An 18,797-nucleotide genomic window follows, 5' to 3' on the forward strand; every position below is an offset into this window, starting at 1 on the left:
TTGATAAAGTTTCAACACCACAGAACCAAATATACCTTGTGTCACACTGTCATTTAGGGAAATGGATGAACAAAGAGATTTGATTTGTGCATAAATTAATCGGCTTTAATCATTGAATTGTTTGTTACTTTTCTGATAAAAAGAAATAATGAATTAAAGAAAATAGATACAATATATAAAAAATGTTTAGAACATTAAACACACAAGCGCGAGAGTGCAACCCGCTTCTGATATGTATTAATAGTAATGGCATTCTTCAGATTTAGAATGAGTGCAATGTCTCACGTGACTTTGCAAGCGCAGTAGAGAGCTGCTTATATTTGTTCACATCTAATGCAGACAAAGAGCCTTGTCCACCGGAAGGGGGGTCTATTTGAGTTTCCTATTGTCTTCTGAGACTGTCTTTGGCAAGAGCTTTTTCTTTGGGTTCTAAATGCATTTATGAAATACCTTGAACTATCACTTTTAAAAGTATACTGCTGCAAACCTTTTCCTTTATGTCAGTGAGGGCAAAATGGCGACTGAGTTGAACTTTATAGCGCTTCCGGAAGGACCACTGTTACGCGGTTGTTCTATATGCGAAATGAGTGTCTGACCCCGCGCACCTGTCCAGTTGTCACTAGTGATATTCCACCGTCCATACCGGCTTCCATCATAACATGTTTTGGTAAGCTCTTGTCAGCGAATGCACATTATAGAGAAGGCACCTTTTATATAATCACCTTCTATAGAGCACACGGGTCTCAGAGCTATACAAAGTATGGTGAGAACTACAGCTTTATAAAAAAAAAAAGTATTGATAGGCGAAGAGACATAGTCTTCCATATTCTCAATGGAAGGTGATCAAAAGAGCTGTTGGCCATAGAAAGACTGTTGTCTGTTTCCTTAGACAGTGACGCATCTTTGGAAACTGTGCTGTCCAGTTATGTACCTAGTTGGACCGTTGGGGCAGCAGACAAGAAATGTTGACAGTCTTTCACCATTCCTCTCTATCGACTTATGTACCTTGATTGACAAAAATTAAGGAAATGGCCATTCATATCTATTTTTGGAGTTGAGTTCGCTCCTATTGGGGATTTCAGAAGCATGAGATTGAAAGACAAAACGAGGCAGTCGCCTCAGCGAATGCATGACGAGAAATTTTGTTCGGTGTGTGTAAAAGGGTGCACTCATCCGCATAGACGCCATTGAGCAATGAAATGGATAGTTTCAATTTTGTCTTACCTTGCAAGAACTTATTGATTATACAGATCTATTACAGACACACAGAAAAGATTGTGTTAAAAAATATTTTTTTAAATTCATATATTATTTAGATTAGAACTAATCATTGTCCAAATTAGTAGGCGAGCCAATAATGGTCCGATCTTAAGTTGATACACTAAGGATCAGATTTGCATTGTGCAGCGTCTAAAACAAGGAAAGTTATTGTATTTTACAAATATTTCAAAACTTAGTGTAGCAGAGGCTTCCATTGTAAAATATCCAGTGAGTTTCTATTATTGAGACTCTAGACAGGACTGTCAAGTTCAAAAGTTTAAAGTCTTAAACTTAAAAGTATGATCAAGTATTAACTTATCAACCATATCCATCAGATTTTGTAATTGTTCTGTTTGCTCTCCCTTGACGTGTGTACGATTGTCGAACAAGAGTGCTCTCCCATTACACTCGGTCAATATTTCTTTAAAATAACTTTGATGTTGTATCCAATCTTGAAATGACTTCTCCTCGAACTCTAGTTTCCAACTATCCCCACATGTCATGACTAATATACCGGAATCTTTTAAAGAGTTCTGACCAAATGTAGCCTTAAAATTATCAATCAAAAAGAAATATTCATGAGTTATTCTGCATCTAAACCTCAGTAGAAGAAGAACCACGGGAAAACCGTGCAAACATTGTTCTGCTATCTTATCTTTAGTTACTTGAAACGAAGCCTCCGATTGTTTCTTACCAGACTCATAACGAATATCTGGTAATTCAAAAACTCCTATTCCTCGGCCGTTGAACTCTCTCATTTCGCATTGTACTTCCGTGTGTATTTGTTTCGTTGAGCAACCAACTTTAAAACACTCTCTTTGAAGTATGGAGTTCCCCAACGCACTTTTACCAAAACCAGATCGTCCCAGTAAAAGAACATTGATATTTTTCTTGCGTACATCTATATATGACCTAGTGAGATGGAAAAAAATGTAAGTACGAGTACAACTGAAGAACAAATTGAAATAAAAAAATCTGTGGAAATAAAAAAAAACAACACAAATATAATGCCTTTGGTAAAGACTGACTCTCAAACTAAATGGCAGAAGAAGATTATATGTACCCGTAGCAAATATATAGATCAAAAGACTTAAAGCTGGGTGGACTCTTAAAATGAATTCTTTATGATCGCTTTCCTACACATTTGAACTTCAGACACTTCGGTTGAAAAACTAAATGCTTTACAAGTTAACCAGCAGACCAGTGATATGTGGCCAACGGTTACTGGTCACTTCGTCCTCGGTCATTTCGTCATCTGATCTTTTTACCTAACAAATAATAATTGTAAAACATATTCAGTCAGCACAATTTAAAATATTTTGTGTTTATTTAGATGACAAATAGTTACTTTAAACAGATAAAAAGATACTACCTCCTTTGCACAACTTATAGGGCGGTTGTTGTTGTTTTTTTTCTAAGTAACTAATGAATGTGAGATTATAAAATAATGCAACATTTTTACCCCGCCCTATTTCTCCACCCCTGTCCCTGGTAAAGAGAATGTATAGATCTACTACACTTTATAATATTCCAACGATATGCCTTTATATCTATACTTAGATGAGCACAACTTTTCCTAAACGTTAATTATTATTAGATTCCTCGAAAAGAATGAAGAGAGTATGAGGTACACTCTAAAAACTTGTCCGAAATACCAACAAGCATTACAAATAAACATATTTTTTTTTTTATAAATTAGATGAAATCATTGCTTAAAGTTAAAGCCTTAAGATAATAATTGACAAATAGTATTTAAGTTGGGGATAATGACCAAGGATGAAATGGCCGGATGCTCTGTTTCCCCAGATTAAGGTCCCAGAGCAATAACTTGACGAGATAAGTCGTTCTTCGACTTTCTGAATAAGTGGAACACAGCAATAAAAAAATCTACCACATTAATTATTCTACCTTTTTATACTCACCTTATAAATATTTCTAAAATACCTTTAGGAAAAAAACCTAAAATAAGATGAAAATGATATTCATGATTACTCCCATTAAAATTATATTCTCAAACTAAAAGTAATAATTGTGCGTTGATAAAATCTACTTGCCTAATTTTTCCGTCAGCTTTTTTATCTCACTCTCTTTTATTAATAACCTTGCTTGATATTTGGCTATTTTAGAAAATAAGGATGATTTAAAATTTGTTCAGCTTACATTTGTAAAAGATATTTTGGAAAAAGCAAAGTTTATTTAATAATTTTCACTGCCTTTTATCAAAATATCTATTATGACACTCTGTAAAGCAATTATATAATAAAATGTAATTTATTTAATGATGATTAGAATGAATTAGTAAACTTCCCCTTTCAGACATTACGATCAAGTACCAGGTGACCGATCCTCGCTCGGTTGAGGAAAGATATTTACTAATTTTGAAAACATTTTGTAATGGAAAAAATGTGCGATCAGGTAAAGACCCTCAATCCGAAGAGTTGCTTTCATGTTCTTTTAGTTCTAAATGTTGTATAGGGCCTACAGAATACGCGTAGGACATAATCATCATCTGTTTTTAAGTAACTTCTTTATTTCATAAGATAAGATATAGTATAGAATATCGAAGCTGAAGTCGAATAGTTTACATTGCATCTTTTGCCTAAAAGTATTTGGCTATTATTGGTTTGGAAGAAAGTCTTCACATCTCAAATGGTTACGTTCAGACATTAATATTACAATTAGTATATTCATTAAGTCTTTAGTACGAAACATCAATTGATGCGATTTCACTAGGGTAAAACATGAACATTCTAACAAAATAAAAACGGCAGAAATACTTAGAAACATTGCCTTAGTACTCAACATTCTAACAAAATAAAAACGGCAGAAATACTTAGAAACATTGCCTTAGTACTCAACATTCTAACAAAATAAAAACGGCAGAAATACTTAGAAACATTGCCTTAGTACTCAACATTCTAACAAAATAAAAACGGCAGAAATACTTAGAAACATTGCCTTAGTACTCAACATTCTAACAAAATAAAAACGGCAGAAATACTTAGAAACATTGCCTTAGTACTCAACATTCTAACAAAATAAAAACGGCAGAAATACTTAGAAACATTGCCTTAGTACTCTAAAGAATGATTCATCAAATATATTTTTGGACAAAAAAGTCGAAGTTATTCAATTTCTTTCGTTTTATCTATAAACATTAAAAACAACAAAACTCAAGTTCCAGAAATCACCCAATAAAACCCACTCAGACCCAAAGATCTCCGTAAATGGAGTTCTCCTTATCGTGGTATGCCTTTTCACATGTCTAGGAAGCATGCCTACAAAACTCAGTATCTACCAAGCAGTTGTTCTCTCAACCCTTCTTTATGGATCTGAGACATGGGTACTATACAGAAAGCAACTAAGACTTCTTGAGCGCTTTCACCAAAGATGTTTTCGCTCAATCATGTGCATACGGTGGCAAGACCGCACTACAAACAGCGATGTAAAAGCGAACGCGTTAAGGACTGTATAGAGGGACTCCTTATGGTCCAACAGTTACGCTGGAGAAAGCATTATCCCGTATGGAGGACGAACGTTAGCAGCCTTTTTTAAAGCTGAAAGGGGATAGACGTAACCTCGAGTTTTCTCCTTGTGGCCAAGGAGTTAAAAATTGTGTTCTCATCTATATACATATACCTCGGAGGAATTCATTTTCCGTCGCCTCAGCGTGGCACCTCCGTGGAAACGTCCGCCCGAGGAAGTGAGTAGGCCAAGAACGGAAACCAAACACGGCTCCCAGTGATCTACCACAGCTATGCTCTAGCGAGTGTACTTGCACGTGGTGGGGATGTGAAAAAGGTTTGCTAACCAGTCCGAAACCCCCACCGCTTCGTTCCCCAACGGGGGCCATACGGGTCCCCTGACGGGTGCGGTGGCACATTATAGGTATATGGAGGGTCCCCCGTCAGCGCGGCCTCCGGCCTCCGGCTTCGCACGAGTTGGGGGAACCCGTGTCGTTGGCTTAAGGGACCATGATCGTCTAGTCGCTGGGGGACAGAGGGGTTGGTGAAGAGCCAATTTATCCTGGCCAAGGGATAAAAGCCTTTCCCTGGTCATGTGGTTCTTGAAAGGATGTGGGAATCTTGAACCACAAAGGACATCTGTTTCAGATTCAGATATGCATATAACTTGAACTCTTAAATTTTAAAGAAAATCTTTACATACAAGAATTTCTCGCTTAAGAATATAGGATATAATATATAGGGCCTACAAGAATTGCTCGTTTTAGAGTATAGGATATGGCAGATAATGTAGATGTCATCATGTAATTAAATTTGTTATAAGCCTTTAACGACAATTTATAAAAGATACTAATTCAGCTTATACCACCACTTCAGTACTATTTCTTTCTTTTGTTTTAGATACAAAACAAAGTATTTTATTACCAATAGTTAATTAACTTATAGGTAAAATTTTATATTGATTCTTGTGTTGTCGGGAAAAAAGAAATTTTAGTTTGATCAGAGATTGGATGTCTGAGAAATGAGGTGTACAAATGTTTGGCCAGATAGACAGACAGAAAGGCGGAGGGACAGATAGGCAGACAGAAAGACAGAGGCACAGATATGCAGACAGAAAGAGGCACAGATAGAAAGGCAGAGTTAGTTGATATACATTAAATGCATGACGCGTAGGACGTAATCATCTTCTTTTTTGAAGTAAAGTCTGTATTATATAAGATATAACCTTTTTAAAAAACTACTTACCATTTTCTTCTTTTAACCTTACAATACTTTCTTTTGCGTTGTCCAATTGTCGCTTGAGCTTAGCTAAAAGATCGAAGAAACTAAAGTGTTAAATTAAGTTTATGGACGTTATTGATAGTTTTGATTTCATAAAAATTAAAACTGATTTATTGAATAGAATTGAAAAGAATAGGGTTTTGAGCACTTTTATTCAGACCCCCAAAAAGAAAAAGCAATAGCTTGTTTAGTGCAATATGTCTATTACGCTTATAGTTTAGAAACTATTTCAGTCTAAGGCATAGCCTTCAATTCCTAGGATTACGATTCGAACTATATGTTTTGCCACCTTTGATGAAGTAAAAGTAAAAAGTCCCCTTTGAGACCTTGTGATCTATTGGGCAGATTATGTAAAGGGCATCTGCTTTTGTGGCATACGGTTAACAAGACTACCATGTGCCAGCACAACGATCAACCACCTTTTACTTTTCCCCAACTAATGCTACTGGATTCGAGCCTGGGACCCCCGGTTCACGAAGAGAGAATCGCACTTCGCTGGAGGTCAATTTAAGTTGTCTTTTTTTCGTTGTCTGCACCTGTCTTCAGTAAAAGCTTCCGTTTGGGTCTCAATTGTTTGTTCCGTGACATTCTAAGTTTTTCATTTTAGAAGCCATCTGCTGCCAGCTGCTTTCCTCTAGGTCTGTAAGGGCAAAATTATGCCTGAGTTGATCTATATACAGCCTACCCATTCTTCGTTAAGCTTGCTAAAAAATGACCTTTGTTATGTGGTCGTCCTGTCCCATAAAGAGCAGCTGACGAACAGGATGTAGTTGACCAGCTTTAAAATACGTGTTTCCAGCAGACCATGGATATTTATAATACTAAATTAATACAATTTTGTCATGTGAATTCGAACCAATTTGTTTTTCAAAATATAGTTGTTTTTTTTTCATTTCAAACACTATTTTTAAAACAAGTTTTGAAAAGTCGTGTACAGCATGCAACAGAGATTTACCAATTATCAAATACATTCACCCCTTGAATAGGACTAGCAAGAGACATAGAGTAAGCATAACGCATGCGTCAACCATTATCCTGTTATCTAAGTTCTAGGAACATGTTGAGTATCAATAAAGAAGAAGCAGTAATTTCTTGTTGGAAAGTATTTTGATAACAGCTGGTCTAAGTAGTTATAGAATCTGTTTCCGTACCGAAGGGTCTCGAGTTCATTATGATTTTGAGCTTCAAGAAGTAAAGGTGGTTGGTCTTTGTGTTATTCACTAGACACTTTCGCCATCTGTCGGGTATAGAAATAGATGAGCTTTACAGCTTCTACCTCCATAGATTTACACGAGTTTGAATCTTTCCATGATCTACTTTATAAATAGCTTTAAATAATACCCGTGCTACGCTACGGTTTGAATAGTTGGTATGTATGTTTCTTTGGGACACTCTTAACCCCCTTTATAAAACGGCCCGCATTACAACGTTGTGAACCCCAAACACATTTTTCTAGTCCTCAAATTCTCTGTGATCTCTTTTATCCTACAAATGAAGGACTAACATCCTCCCTATTATAGAGTATGCTCAAACACCTCTTGGGCCATCAGATTGGCCATTGTATATTCTAATGAAACGGCTGTTCTTGAATTCTAAAAGCACATAGCCTTATCTTCTGATATTAAATACTTTTTAGAGTGACCTACCAGAGTCGTCAGTAAGTTTTTGGATTTGTTTTCTAAGTTCATCTAAATAGTGTTTGTCTTTGGCTGAAACAAAAATATACAAGATGATTATAAACATTCAAGATGTACTATAATTACTCGAAAGAACCAATTTAATAATTATATATAAGGATCATGTGTTTCAATCAATATGAAAAGTACCCAAAGTTAATGTGTGTGGGTAATATTTATGTATGATATTAGTTCCTTAAATTTATTGCAGTTAATAATTGTAATAACTTTCTCTGTCCATTCCCTCTGCTTTGAGTTGGCTTTGGGTCTTTGCAGTTGCAGTCGTGGTCTGCTTCTCGCTAACATGTATTGATAAAATAAAGATTTAGAAACGACAGCAAAGTTCCTCTTTCAGTCCTTGTGATCTATAGTGCATATGATGTAAAGGTCATGTGTTTATGTGGCTCACGGATAACGAGAGTGTCATGCGCCAGCACAACGGCCATTACTTTTCCCAAACTGATGTCAGGTACCTATTAGAGCTGGGTGGACGCCCAAAGATCCCGAAATTCAAAATGCGAGTCTTCACCAGGATTCGAACCATCAGTTCGGAAGCCAAGCGCTTTACCACTCCTATTAAATATAGATAGTCTATGCATGGAACTATACTAATGGAACGACAGCTTCGACATTTTATTATCCGAGTGCCGTCGCTCATTTTTTTCGCGCATCGTAGCTTTTTGAGAAATCAATGATGATGTCAAAGAAGAAATTTACTTGGCGAGCCACTTGTATCGACCTGCATTGAGTGTAAAACTTCCTCCATTTTCTGACTAACTGATATGATAGATGGTTGTCTTTACAATAAAAGCTTTTGATTTACAGGCTATAAATCGATACTTTAATTTATTTTTAGCCAATAGGTCAAATTGCGTTATAAAGTTCAGTAAAATATTTTTGTTATTAAAACAAAAGAGCCGATGGAGACTTAAGAATTTCAAAATATCTAAATCCCATGTTTTTACAATGCATACAAATATCAAAACCTAGATCTATTTTTAGATACTAAAAATATTAAAATCTATATGTATTAGCTGTCTCCGAAAGAGAAAAAGTCGCTATTAGTTTTGAGTCGTATGATTGTCCGTTCGTCTGTCCGTCCGTAAGTCAGTCCATCCCTTTTAGATCTTATAAACTAGAAAGATATTGAAAATCCAATATCATTTTGTTTTGAAGTTCACAAAGTTCTTATGCATTTTTTTTTAAATTAACCCTTTTTACAACTATTCACAATAAGGAGACTACATTAATAAAGGAGAAATTGTTTCGGAATAAATTTTTTTTTATATATATGCAAAATGTTTTACACGAGAGGACCGCTACGATTTTAGTTTGTAGTTTGTGTTTCTACATACTATTTTTGTAACCTAACTTTACCTAATATTTGGAATTTAATTTAATGACAACAATGTTATATCAAATGCACGCTTAGTTAACACAGGGGCGCCCCAGTGGGCTGTGATATCTCCATTGTGGTTCATTTTGTACACCAATAATTTTCAATCCGATAGTTCTTTTTGCTCCTTCACAAAATTCGCTGATGATGCGTCTCTTCTTGCCTTGCTCTCAGAGAGCTCAGACGTAAATGAGTATTTCATAGAAATAAAACACATTGAAAAATACTGTAAAGATAATTTTTTATTACGTAAAAAAACAACAACAAAGAAATGATAATTGATTTTCGTAGGGAAAAGAAGGAAAATGAAAATTGTTTCTGTCGTTGGAGGGACTATTGAAATAGTGCAAACTTTTAAATACCTTGGTACTATCCTAGACAATAAATTAAATTTTACTGCTAATACTTATTATATCAGCAAAAAAAGGACAGCAAAGATTACGATTACTAAGAAAACTGTCCTCGTTTAATGTTAGCGAAAAGGCCTTGGCTATGCTTTATCACGCTCACATCTGCACTATTTTAAGTTTCAATATCACTGCCTGGTTCCCCTGGCAATCAAATCTTTACATAGCAATAACCTGATATAAAGTTTCCCCTGAAAATTACGAGTGAGTCTGATTTGAATGTACATCTTGGTTTTTATAGTTATAATGCACAAATTGTAAGATAAATTTCCTTACGGACAATAAAGATTATTATGTTAGAAATGAACGAGTAGTCATTCTTTGGCGCTGCCAGGGTCGAGTTTCGCTAACGAGAAACAAAACTCATCGTAGTCCCTTTAACAGTTTCCACTGAGGAATTTTCTGGTGATGTGGCAGGTCTGCAGCAGTACCGCCCTCTGACAGGCAACAAAGATGTTCCTAGGAATGTTAAGGGCCTTGAAGGTGTCTGTGAGGTCAGTTGTTATTATCCCCTCGGTTGATATAACAATGGGGTATATTGTTATTTTGGACAATTTCCATAGAGATTATTATTATTATTATTATTATTATTTAGTTAAGAATGAAGTCATTATAAACAAAAAAGGTACACCAGCGTGCACTGGATTACCCTAATAATTAATTAGTTTAGTTATATATTCTTGATATGCTGTTTTAACTTTTCGTTCTTCTTGTAATGGGGGGGGGGAGGGGAAGGGTGGGGGGTCATTCTTGAAAAATACGAAGGTATATTCTTATTGCAGACATCACCGTTTTTGTTTTGTATTAACGAAGGGAGAAAACAACGCGTCTAATAGTAACGTAGCATTTGTTGAGTTATCCCCTTTTTTCTAACGTGTCAAAAAAAATAAATTTAAAAAGAGTCTTGTTTGGGACTTATCAAATAACGAAACAATGTATTCGTTTATACGACAAATTTAGTTTATACCAAACTCAGAGACTATTCCTTTGCAGACTTTATCCGAGACATCCTCAATCTAAAAAAAAACATAAAAAAACACCATAGAATGATTTTATGAGCCTTTTGGTTATTTCGGTGTTGAATTAAAAAAATCATTCTAATTTACTATCCTGGAAGTTTAGATATTTCAACTTACCTTTTTATTGTGTTCTGCCAATTCTGTGCTTAGTTTTATGTTCTCATCCTTTAAGTTTGACATGAACCTACTAGCTACTGACAATTCTTCCATTATTTCTTTGTAATGTTCTTCACAGATTTGTTCTCTAACTTGGTTTTGTTTCGACAACTTTTTGGTAGCTTTTTCAAGACTCGTTTGTTTTTCTTCCAAGATTGTGGTAATATCGGATTGTTTTTTTACACATACAGTAACCTCTTGTAGTTTCTCATTTGCTAGTAATTCGTTTCTTTCTTGCAAGATATCAATCATTTCTGATTGGGATTCGACACTTGCAGTAATCTCTTTTAGTTTCTCGTCTAATCTTTTGTAATCAAAGCTTCCTGCGTTATAAAAGGAATAGAATGACCCCAAGAAGTTCACAAAGAATATATAGATAATCTTGGCTAACAGTGGCGTAGTTATGAATTAAAGGACCCGGGGGTCTTGACCTCTTAAGGGTCCCCTGCATTTTGACATTCGACATCATGACATGAGATAGTGACGTAATATTGAATATAAAAACAAATTTCGAACAATTTTTGTGTGGAAACCCCTCAAGTGGAGGCCCGGAGGGATTTTAAAATTTGAACCCACCTCCCCTACCCCAACTACCACACGTAGCCAAAACTTATATTAATAGAAGCCAAGTGAGTAACAGTATACAAGAAATGTACTGGTTAATGTATACCATGTGACATATTCCTCTTATGTGACATCCTTTCATAGTTTTAATTTAAAAACATTTACACCTGAAAAATGTTTGATACTTTTATACATTTTTACATATTAAAAAGTTCAATACAACCTTTCATATCGGAGTTAACAGTTTCCATTTGAGAAATTGTTTTCATTTGTTCTTCAGTTATAGCAGATTCAGAAAGCGTATTGTTTCTCTCACCTGTGTATAAAATAAATATATAACCCAATAATTTACATTAATAGTTGTAAGATTATTGAAAGAAAATATTTGCTATAATTTTACAGGAGTTATGCGACAACACATGTACCAGAAGCTCAAAATTGGAACCAGTGAAATCTGCCCATGTGGAGTATCACCAGAGAATGCCGACCACGTCCTCCAAAACTGTTTTCTTTACCAAGAGGCCCGTATAAGACACTGGCCCCAAAACACCTCAATAGAAAGAAAACTATATGGAGAGCTACCTGATTTGGAAACCACTGCGCAGTTCATCTCATGTATTGGTCTAGTCATCTGAACGTTCCAACATAACAATGAGAACGAAGAAGAAGAAGAAGAAACAGGAGTTATTTTTTGCTTTCAATATTTATGAGTTTATTCTAGTAGATCTATATTGTAGATCTATATTGCTAACACATTTACATATTATTTAACTCTTGAGCTGTGTGGTTAGCACTACGATCAATAGCGTTTCCTTATTTTCCCTTACGAAACAAAGACTAGAGGATGTCACGGTAACGTAAGTAGAAGTCACCGCCTCCAAAAGTGATGAAACTCTAGACATTCATATTTCCTTGCGAATATCCAGTTAGTCATCACCAGTGTGTTATCAACAGTCAGTCATCGCCAGTAAGTATTTACCAGTAAATATTTACCAGTAAGTATTTACCAGTAAGTATTTACCAGTAAGTCATGGCCAGTAAGTATTTACCAGTAAGTCATGGCCAGTAAGTATTTACCAGTAAGTATTTACCAGTAAGTATTTCCCAGTAAGTCATGGCCAGTAAGTATTTACCAGTAAGTATTTTCCAATAAGTCATGGCATGTATTTACCAGTAAGTCATGGCCAGTAAGTATTTACCAGTAAGTCATGGCCAGTAAGTATTTACCAGTAAGTAATTACCAATAAGTATTTACCAGTAAGTATTTACCAGTAAGTATTTACCAGTAAGTCATGGCCAGTAAGTATTTACCAGTAAGTATTTACCAGTAAGACATGGCCAGTAAGTATTTACCGGTAAGTATTTACCAGTAAGTATTTACCAGTAAGTCATGGCCTGTAAGTATTTACCGGTAAGTATTTACCAGTAAGTATTTACCAGTAAGTCATGGCCAGTAAGTATTTACCAGTAAGTCATGGCCAGTAAGTATTTACCAGTAAGTATTTACCAGTAAGTCATGGCCAGTAAGTATTTACCAGTAAGTATTTACCAGTCAGTCATCGCCAGTAAGTATTTACCAGTAAGTATTTACCAGTAAGTCATGGCCAGTAAGTATTTACCAGTAAGTCATGGCCAGTAAGTATTTACCAGTAAGTCATTGCCAGTAAGTATTTACCAGTAAGTATTTACCAGTAAGTATTTACCAGTAAGTATTTACTAGTAAGTCATGGCCAGTAAGTATTTACCAGTAAGTATTTACCAGTAAGTATTTACCAGTAAGACATGGCCAGTAAGTATTTACCGGTAAGTATTTACCAGTACGTATTTACCAGTAAGTCATGGCCAGTAAGTATTTACCGGTAAGTATTTACCAGTAAGTATTTACCAGTAAGTCATGGCCAGTAAGTATTTACCAGTAAGTCATGGCCAGTAAGTATTTACCAGTAAGTCATGGCCAGTAAGTATTTACCAGTAAGTATTTACCAGTAAGTATTTACCAGTAAGACATGGCCAGTAAGTATTTACCGGTAAGTATTTACCAGTAAGTATTTACCAGTAAGTATTAATCAGTAAGTCATGGCCAGTAAGTATTTACCAGTAAATATTTACCAGTAGGTCATGGCCATTAAGTATTTACCAGTGAGTATTTACCAGTCAGTCATCGCCAGTAAGTATTTACCAGTAAGTATTTACCAGTAAGTATTTACCAGTAAGTATTTACCAGTAAGTATTTACCAGTAAGTATTTACCAGTAAGTCATGGCCAGTAAGTATTTACCAGTAAGTATTTACCAGTAAGTATTTACCAGTAAGTCATGACCAGTAAGTATTTACCAGTAAGTATTTACCAGTAATTATTTACCAGTAAGACATGGCCAGTAAGTATTTACCGGTAAGTATTTACCAGTAAGTATTTACCAGTAAGTCATGGCCTGTAAGTATTTACCGGTAAGTATTTACCAGTAAGTATTTACCAGTAAGTCATGGCCAGTAAGTATTTACCAGTTAGTCATGGCCAGTAAGTATTTACCAGTAAGTATTTACCAGTAAGTCATGGCCAGTAAGTATTTACCAGTAAGTATTTACCAGCCAGTCATCGCCAGTAAGTATTTACCAGTAAGTATTTACCAGTAAGTCATGGCCAGTAAGTATTTACCAGTAAGTCATGGCCAGTAAGTATTTACCAGTAAGTCATTGCCAGTAAGTATTTACCAGTAAGTATTTACCAGTAAGTATTTACCAGTAAGTATTTACCAGTAAGTCATGGCCAGTAAGTATTTACCAGTAAGTATTTACCAGTAAGTATTTACCAGTAAGACATGGCCAGTAAGTATTTACCGGTAAGTATTTACCAGTACGTATTTACCAGTAAGTCATGGCCAGTAAGTATTTACCAGTAAGTATTTACCAGTAAGTCATGGCCAGTAAGTATTTACCAGTAAGTCATGGCCAGTAAGTATTTACCAGTAAGTATTTACCAGTAAGTCATGGCCAGTAAGTATTTACCGGTAAGTATTTACCAGTAAGTCATGGCCAGTAAGTATTTACCAGTAAGTATTTACCAGTAAGTATTTACCAGTAAGTATTTACCAGTAAGACATGGCCAGTATGTATTTACCGGTAAGTATTTACCAGTAAGTATTTACCAGTAAGTCATGGCCAGTAAGTATTTACCGGTAAGTATTTACCAGTAAGTATTCACCAGTAAGTATTTACCAGTAAGTCATGGCCAGAAAGTCATCTCCAATAGGTCATCACCAGTTAGTCATCATGTTTGATTATCAGTTAACTATGTTTCATCGCCAGAAAGTCATCACCAATTAGTCATCACCACTTAGTCATCACTAATGTTTCATCACTGTGCCACGAAGTAGTTTTCAGAACTGTGTTACTTACAATGTCTGTTAAACTTTGTGTTTCTCAAAATAACGTACTAGTTACAGCCTTGGGGGTGCCGCAAATTTAAAACCCCAAAGGAAAACAGTGCTGAGTAGAAATTTATTGAGTTGATTACAGCTTAACTACAAGAAATAAGTATCCTAATGATGCACAAAATGCACTTCAATCACACCTCACTAGGTAAAACCATTAATTTAGTTGAATAGCTAGACTGATAAATAGGCACAGTGAATAATAGCTGCAATGACTACAGACAAATGGCCACAGTATTTCGCCTAGTTTTACTTTTATAATCCCAAAAGACTTTTCTAGACAGTTACACGATTCTTGACATTTTATTGAAATATTCTTTCTTTCTGTCCTCTCCTACTTTTTATACCAAAACATCTCTACAGGGACTTCCGGAAGAATGAGGTTATCTTCACATTCAAAATAAATTGACCCACATTACTGACCTGTCTGTTTCTAGCTACTATCTGTTGTGCGTTAGAGCGTGACATTGAACCCTTAAGAAATCAGCAGTGGGTCATTTCCATGGAGGCATTACTATTGAGTCATCTGTTCTCGAATATTTTTTTAAGGCATCTGAACTAAAAGCAACATCCTTTAGAAAATATTGTTGGTTAACAAATAATATATTGCATTATTCCGCCAGATGTAATAAAGAAAGTACTGGTAAAATTTCTGCATTTCTGTAAAAAACTATACCCAAACACGGGAAAAGCTTCGGGAGACAACCCTGAGGAAAAATCAGGAGCTGGTGACCCTTACGCAGACTGTGGTACACCGTGCTACAGCCTGGCAGAGTCTGCGGCGCTACTGATCCCAAATTCCGTTCCTTTGGTCACATCAGCTGCCTGGAGAGGGGGGAACTGCTGTGTGGGCGACATCGTTCCGACTATAAACAATGCCCAGGCTTTCATCTCGCTTGCTATTTGTGGACGGGAGTGTCTCTCCAAGATGATGTTAAGGTCATCTGTTTCTTTGGCCAACGGTTAACGAGCAGGACGTCATGTGGCCAGCACAACGACCAACCACCTTTACTTTCTCCAAATTAATTCAGGTACCCATTAGGGTTTGCTTGACTCTGGGTCGCCCTAAAAATCCAGAAAATCAAAAATCCAGTCTTCATCAATATTCGATCCCAGGACCCCAAGCGCTTAACCACTCAGCCACCAAACATGCAAATTATCATCATTTTTTTTTAATTGAAAGGGTTCATGAGTTTCTGACACTATGCTTCTTTTCTAATTCAACTTTTATTCTTTACTTCCATGAATCGAAGCTCTTATATCACTGGCGCTAAATTAGCTCTTATATTGCTGGCGCTAAATTAGTCAGAATTAAAATAGTAATTAAATATCTAAAGAACTTACACGCTATTTGAAAAAGATGCTGAATGTAATGATACATTTTGGAGACCAACATTTGTTTGATGTCTTGGTAGGTTGTATTCTCTGCCTCATCCACCCATGCTGAACATTTCTTTATCACCTTGGAAGAAATGTGTCTAACATGTTTGACTGCGTTCAGTTTAGTTTATCCATAATTAAACATGTATAGTAGTAAAACAATTTGTTGTTTGTTGAAAAATAAGGAAAGAATGGAAGCTACAAAGGACATAACATTTTTTCTCTACTTGTATTTATGTCTCCAGAAATTTTTTTTTAATTTAGAAGAAAAAAAACACATTTTGGGAAAATAAAAGAGAAATGCCTGTCAAATGGAACCTCAATTCTAAAAGTTTATTAAAACCTTCAATTCACTACAAACCCAAAGCTTTCCAGCAATACACAAAGTCAAAGCTCTTGAGATTGTTTTTCAATAAATTTAATAATAATGCTTATTTGCTAAGAAAACTAAAAATGTGGAATATTACTCTAAATACGAATATATTAAATAGCAATTTACTTAATAAAAATTGAAGAAGCATTTTAATATATGACAAGGTTACAAAGACAGTTTGTCTGGAAAATAAAACTCGGGTATCAATATTTTCAGAAAGAAAATCAGAATTAAATTCGATCCACGAAAATTGACACAGAAGAATGGAGATAGAAGGTTGACAGATCTTGTGTGGTGCCCAGCGGTCCAGCAAACCAAAGGATAGGTGAAAGTGAATGTGAAGTTAAATGTGAACCTGGCGTAACTGATGTCTTATAGTGGATATCGAATTTATCTTATTGCTTTGTAAATGATCAATCTCTAATTTCTTACAAATTTTCCTTAGTTATGTGTTCCATAGTTATGCAGCTGCACGGCACATCACGCGAAAATATGAAAAATTACTTATTAATTGTTGTTTTAAATTAAGTTCAACTTATATGCATACAAAATAGATTTTTTTCTCTTATAAAATTAAACATTTTTTTGTGTAAATGTAGTTAGTATGACAGAACTTACATAATTTAGCAATACAAATGTAAAAAAAAAAATTGGACAAATAATCAAAATACGTTTGAATAAATGTGTTAAAAATACGGTATGTATGTTATCTCCCTACTAAAAAGCCTCCAGTGTTTGAGTGTTTAATTGTTAATAGTTGTAAAAGTGGTGTATTTGTATGAAAAAAAACTGCTTGCATAAGTGATTTAAAAAATTAGATTTTTCGCTTTTTTTCGTTGCATAAGGACTTTGAATGGACTAAAATATTATGATGTTGGATTTTCACTATCTATTCTAGTTTAGGAAGTCTAAACGGGACGGACGGACGGACAGTTATTTCACACAAAACTAATAGCGTCTTTTCCCCTTTCGGTGGGGGGGGGGGGGGCACTAAAAATAATAGGAGTATTTTTACCACTTAATAAACAGGACTTATAATTTATCCGAAATATTTATAATGTAGGCCTAATTCAAAATTATAATACATATATATATTAAAAAGGTAATTGCTTAAGACATTGACTGCTCTAAGTCACAAGTAGAGCAATTAATATATATAGAATGTCAATAAGTAAAAAATATATTTAAACTTGTTATGTAATACCTACATTTGTGATGTCCACAATAATATCTTGTAAGTTCTGAACTAAATCTTCTAGAGTTTCAAGCTTGGTGGCTACGTCTACTAATTCTTTTACCGGTTTCATCTGTTTAAAAACATTATGCAATGACAGTATTTAGCTAAACTTTAGCATTGCCTCATCCCGAATTGTACTCAGTTCTCTGCTCCGCACCGAAACCCGACTGGATTCGCTTAACCCGATTGGATCTTGAATGGTGACTTTGACTTTAATAACTAGTGAAATTATAAAGTACCGTCATTCTACACCTTCGAACTTTAGATAGGTTCCACGAAGGCCTTCATGAAACCGACGGAACATCACTCCTCTTTTCTAGGTGATACCATGACCATATCCGATGTGAATGATGTACACAACAGATATTTCTGAAAGCGTCGCTAATCGTCATTCATCACGGTTCACTGATCGTTTAGTGCTGGCCTGCATAAGTTGTGATTAGTAATGGCAGTGTCTTCGATTCCAAAGATTATGGATGAGTGCAGTGTTTCGTATGAAAATTAAAACCAGTTGCGAGCTGCATATTTTCACTCATTTCGTGCAGATAAAGCCATTGTCCACCAGCGGTCTATTTACGTTTTCTTTCCGTCTTCTGCGCCTGTCTTCAATAATGGCTTTTTCTAAGTCTCAAATGTTTTGTCCCGCAGCCTTTGTGTGGGCTCTCCAACTGTCTCTTTCAGAGGCCATCTGCTGCCAGCTATTTTCCTCTATGCCAGTGAGGGTGAAATGGCGCCTGGAATTACTTTCTAAGTATTTCGAACACGCGAGTACTTATTTGATTAAAACAGTTTTCAAACAACGAAAAAAGGTTGGTGGTTGATGTCCAGTTCATAAAAAAACAATATAATTAATGGTGACAATCAACAAGCGTAATCGGTGCGTAATACTAATAGCTTAATAAATAATTAGTAAAGTATAAGAAATAGTAACTTAGTGAATAGCTCCTGATCTTAGACTTTGAATTCATTATTATTTACCATCACAAAAGAGATACAAGACACCGATAGCAAAGACAAACAGACACAAACACTCTTTTGTTCCCATGGCAATCAAATCATTAAATAAGAAAAATCTGGTATAAACTTTGTCACATGTAAATTGTGAGTGAGTCTGGTGTGAATGTACACTTTAGTTTCTTATAGTTATAATGTTT

At 35.3% G+C, this 18,797-nt stretch overlaps 1 protein-coding gene across 1 annotated transcript; it reads right to left on the bottom strand.

Annotated features, from left to right (window-relative positions):
* Positions 1-64: 64 nt before the first annotated feature.
* On the bottom strand, positions 65-17,980 carry LOC106053182 (GTPase IMAP family member 8-like). Its single transcript, XM_056013610.1, has 9 exons — positions 17,615-17,980; positions 15,998-16,115; positions 11,447-11,539; positions 10,621-10,982; positions 10,452-10,500; positions 7,652-7,714; positions 5,970-6,032; positions 3,183-3,219; positions 65-2,172 (listed from the first exon to the last, which is right to left on the bottom strand). The coding sequence occupies exons 1-9, from the start codon at positions 17,711-17,713 to the stop codon at positions 1,530-1,532; spliced, it is 1,527 nt and encodes a 508-aa protein (XP_055869585.1). The 5' UTR covers positions 17,714-17,980; the 3' UTR covers positions 65-1,529.
* Positions 17,981-18,797: the final 817 nt, after the last annotated feature.

Source organism: Biomphalaria glabrata, chromosome 16, assembly GCF_947242115.1.
Source record: "Biomphalaria glabrata chromosome 16, xgBioGlab47.1, whole genome shotgun sequence".
NCBI lineage: Eukaryota > Metazoa > Mollusca > Gastropoda > Planorbidae > Biomphalaria > Biomphalaria glabrata.

Bases quoted from the DNA above. Each gene is read 5' to 3' on its own strand.
- LOC106053182 (XM_056013610.1), bottom strand. From the start codon at position 17,713: ATGAAACCGGTAAAAGAATTAGTAGACGTAGCCACCAAGCTTGAAACT. The intron at 7,715-10,451 runs GTATAAACTAAA...TTTTTGTTTCAG, and splicing joins AGGAATAGTCTCTGAGTTTG to CCAAAGACAAACACTATTTA. The intron at 3,220-5,969 runs GTAAGTAGTTTT...ATCTTATTTTAG, and splicing joins AAGGTTAAAAGAAGAAAATG to GTTTTTTTCCTAAAGGTATT.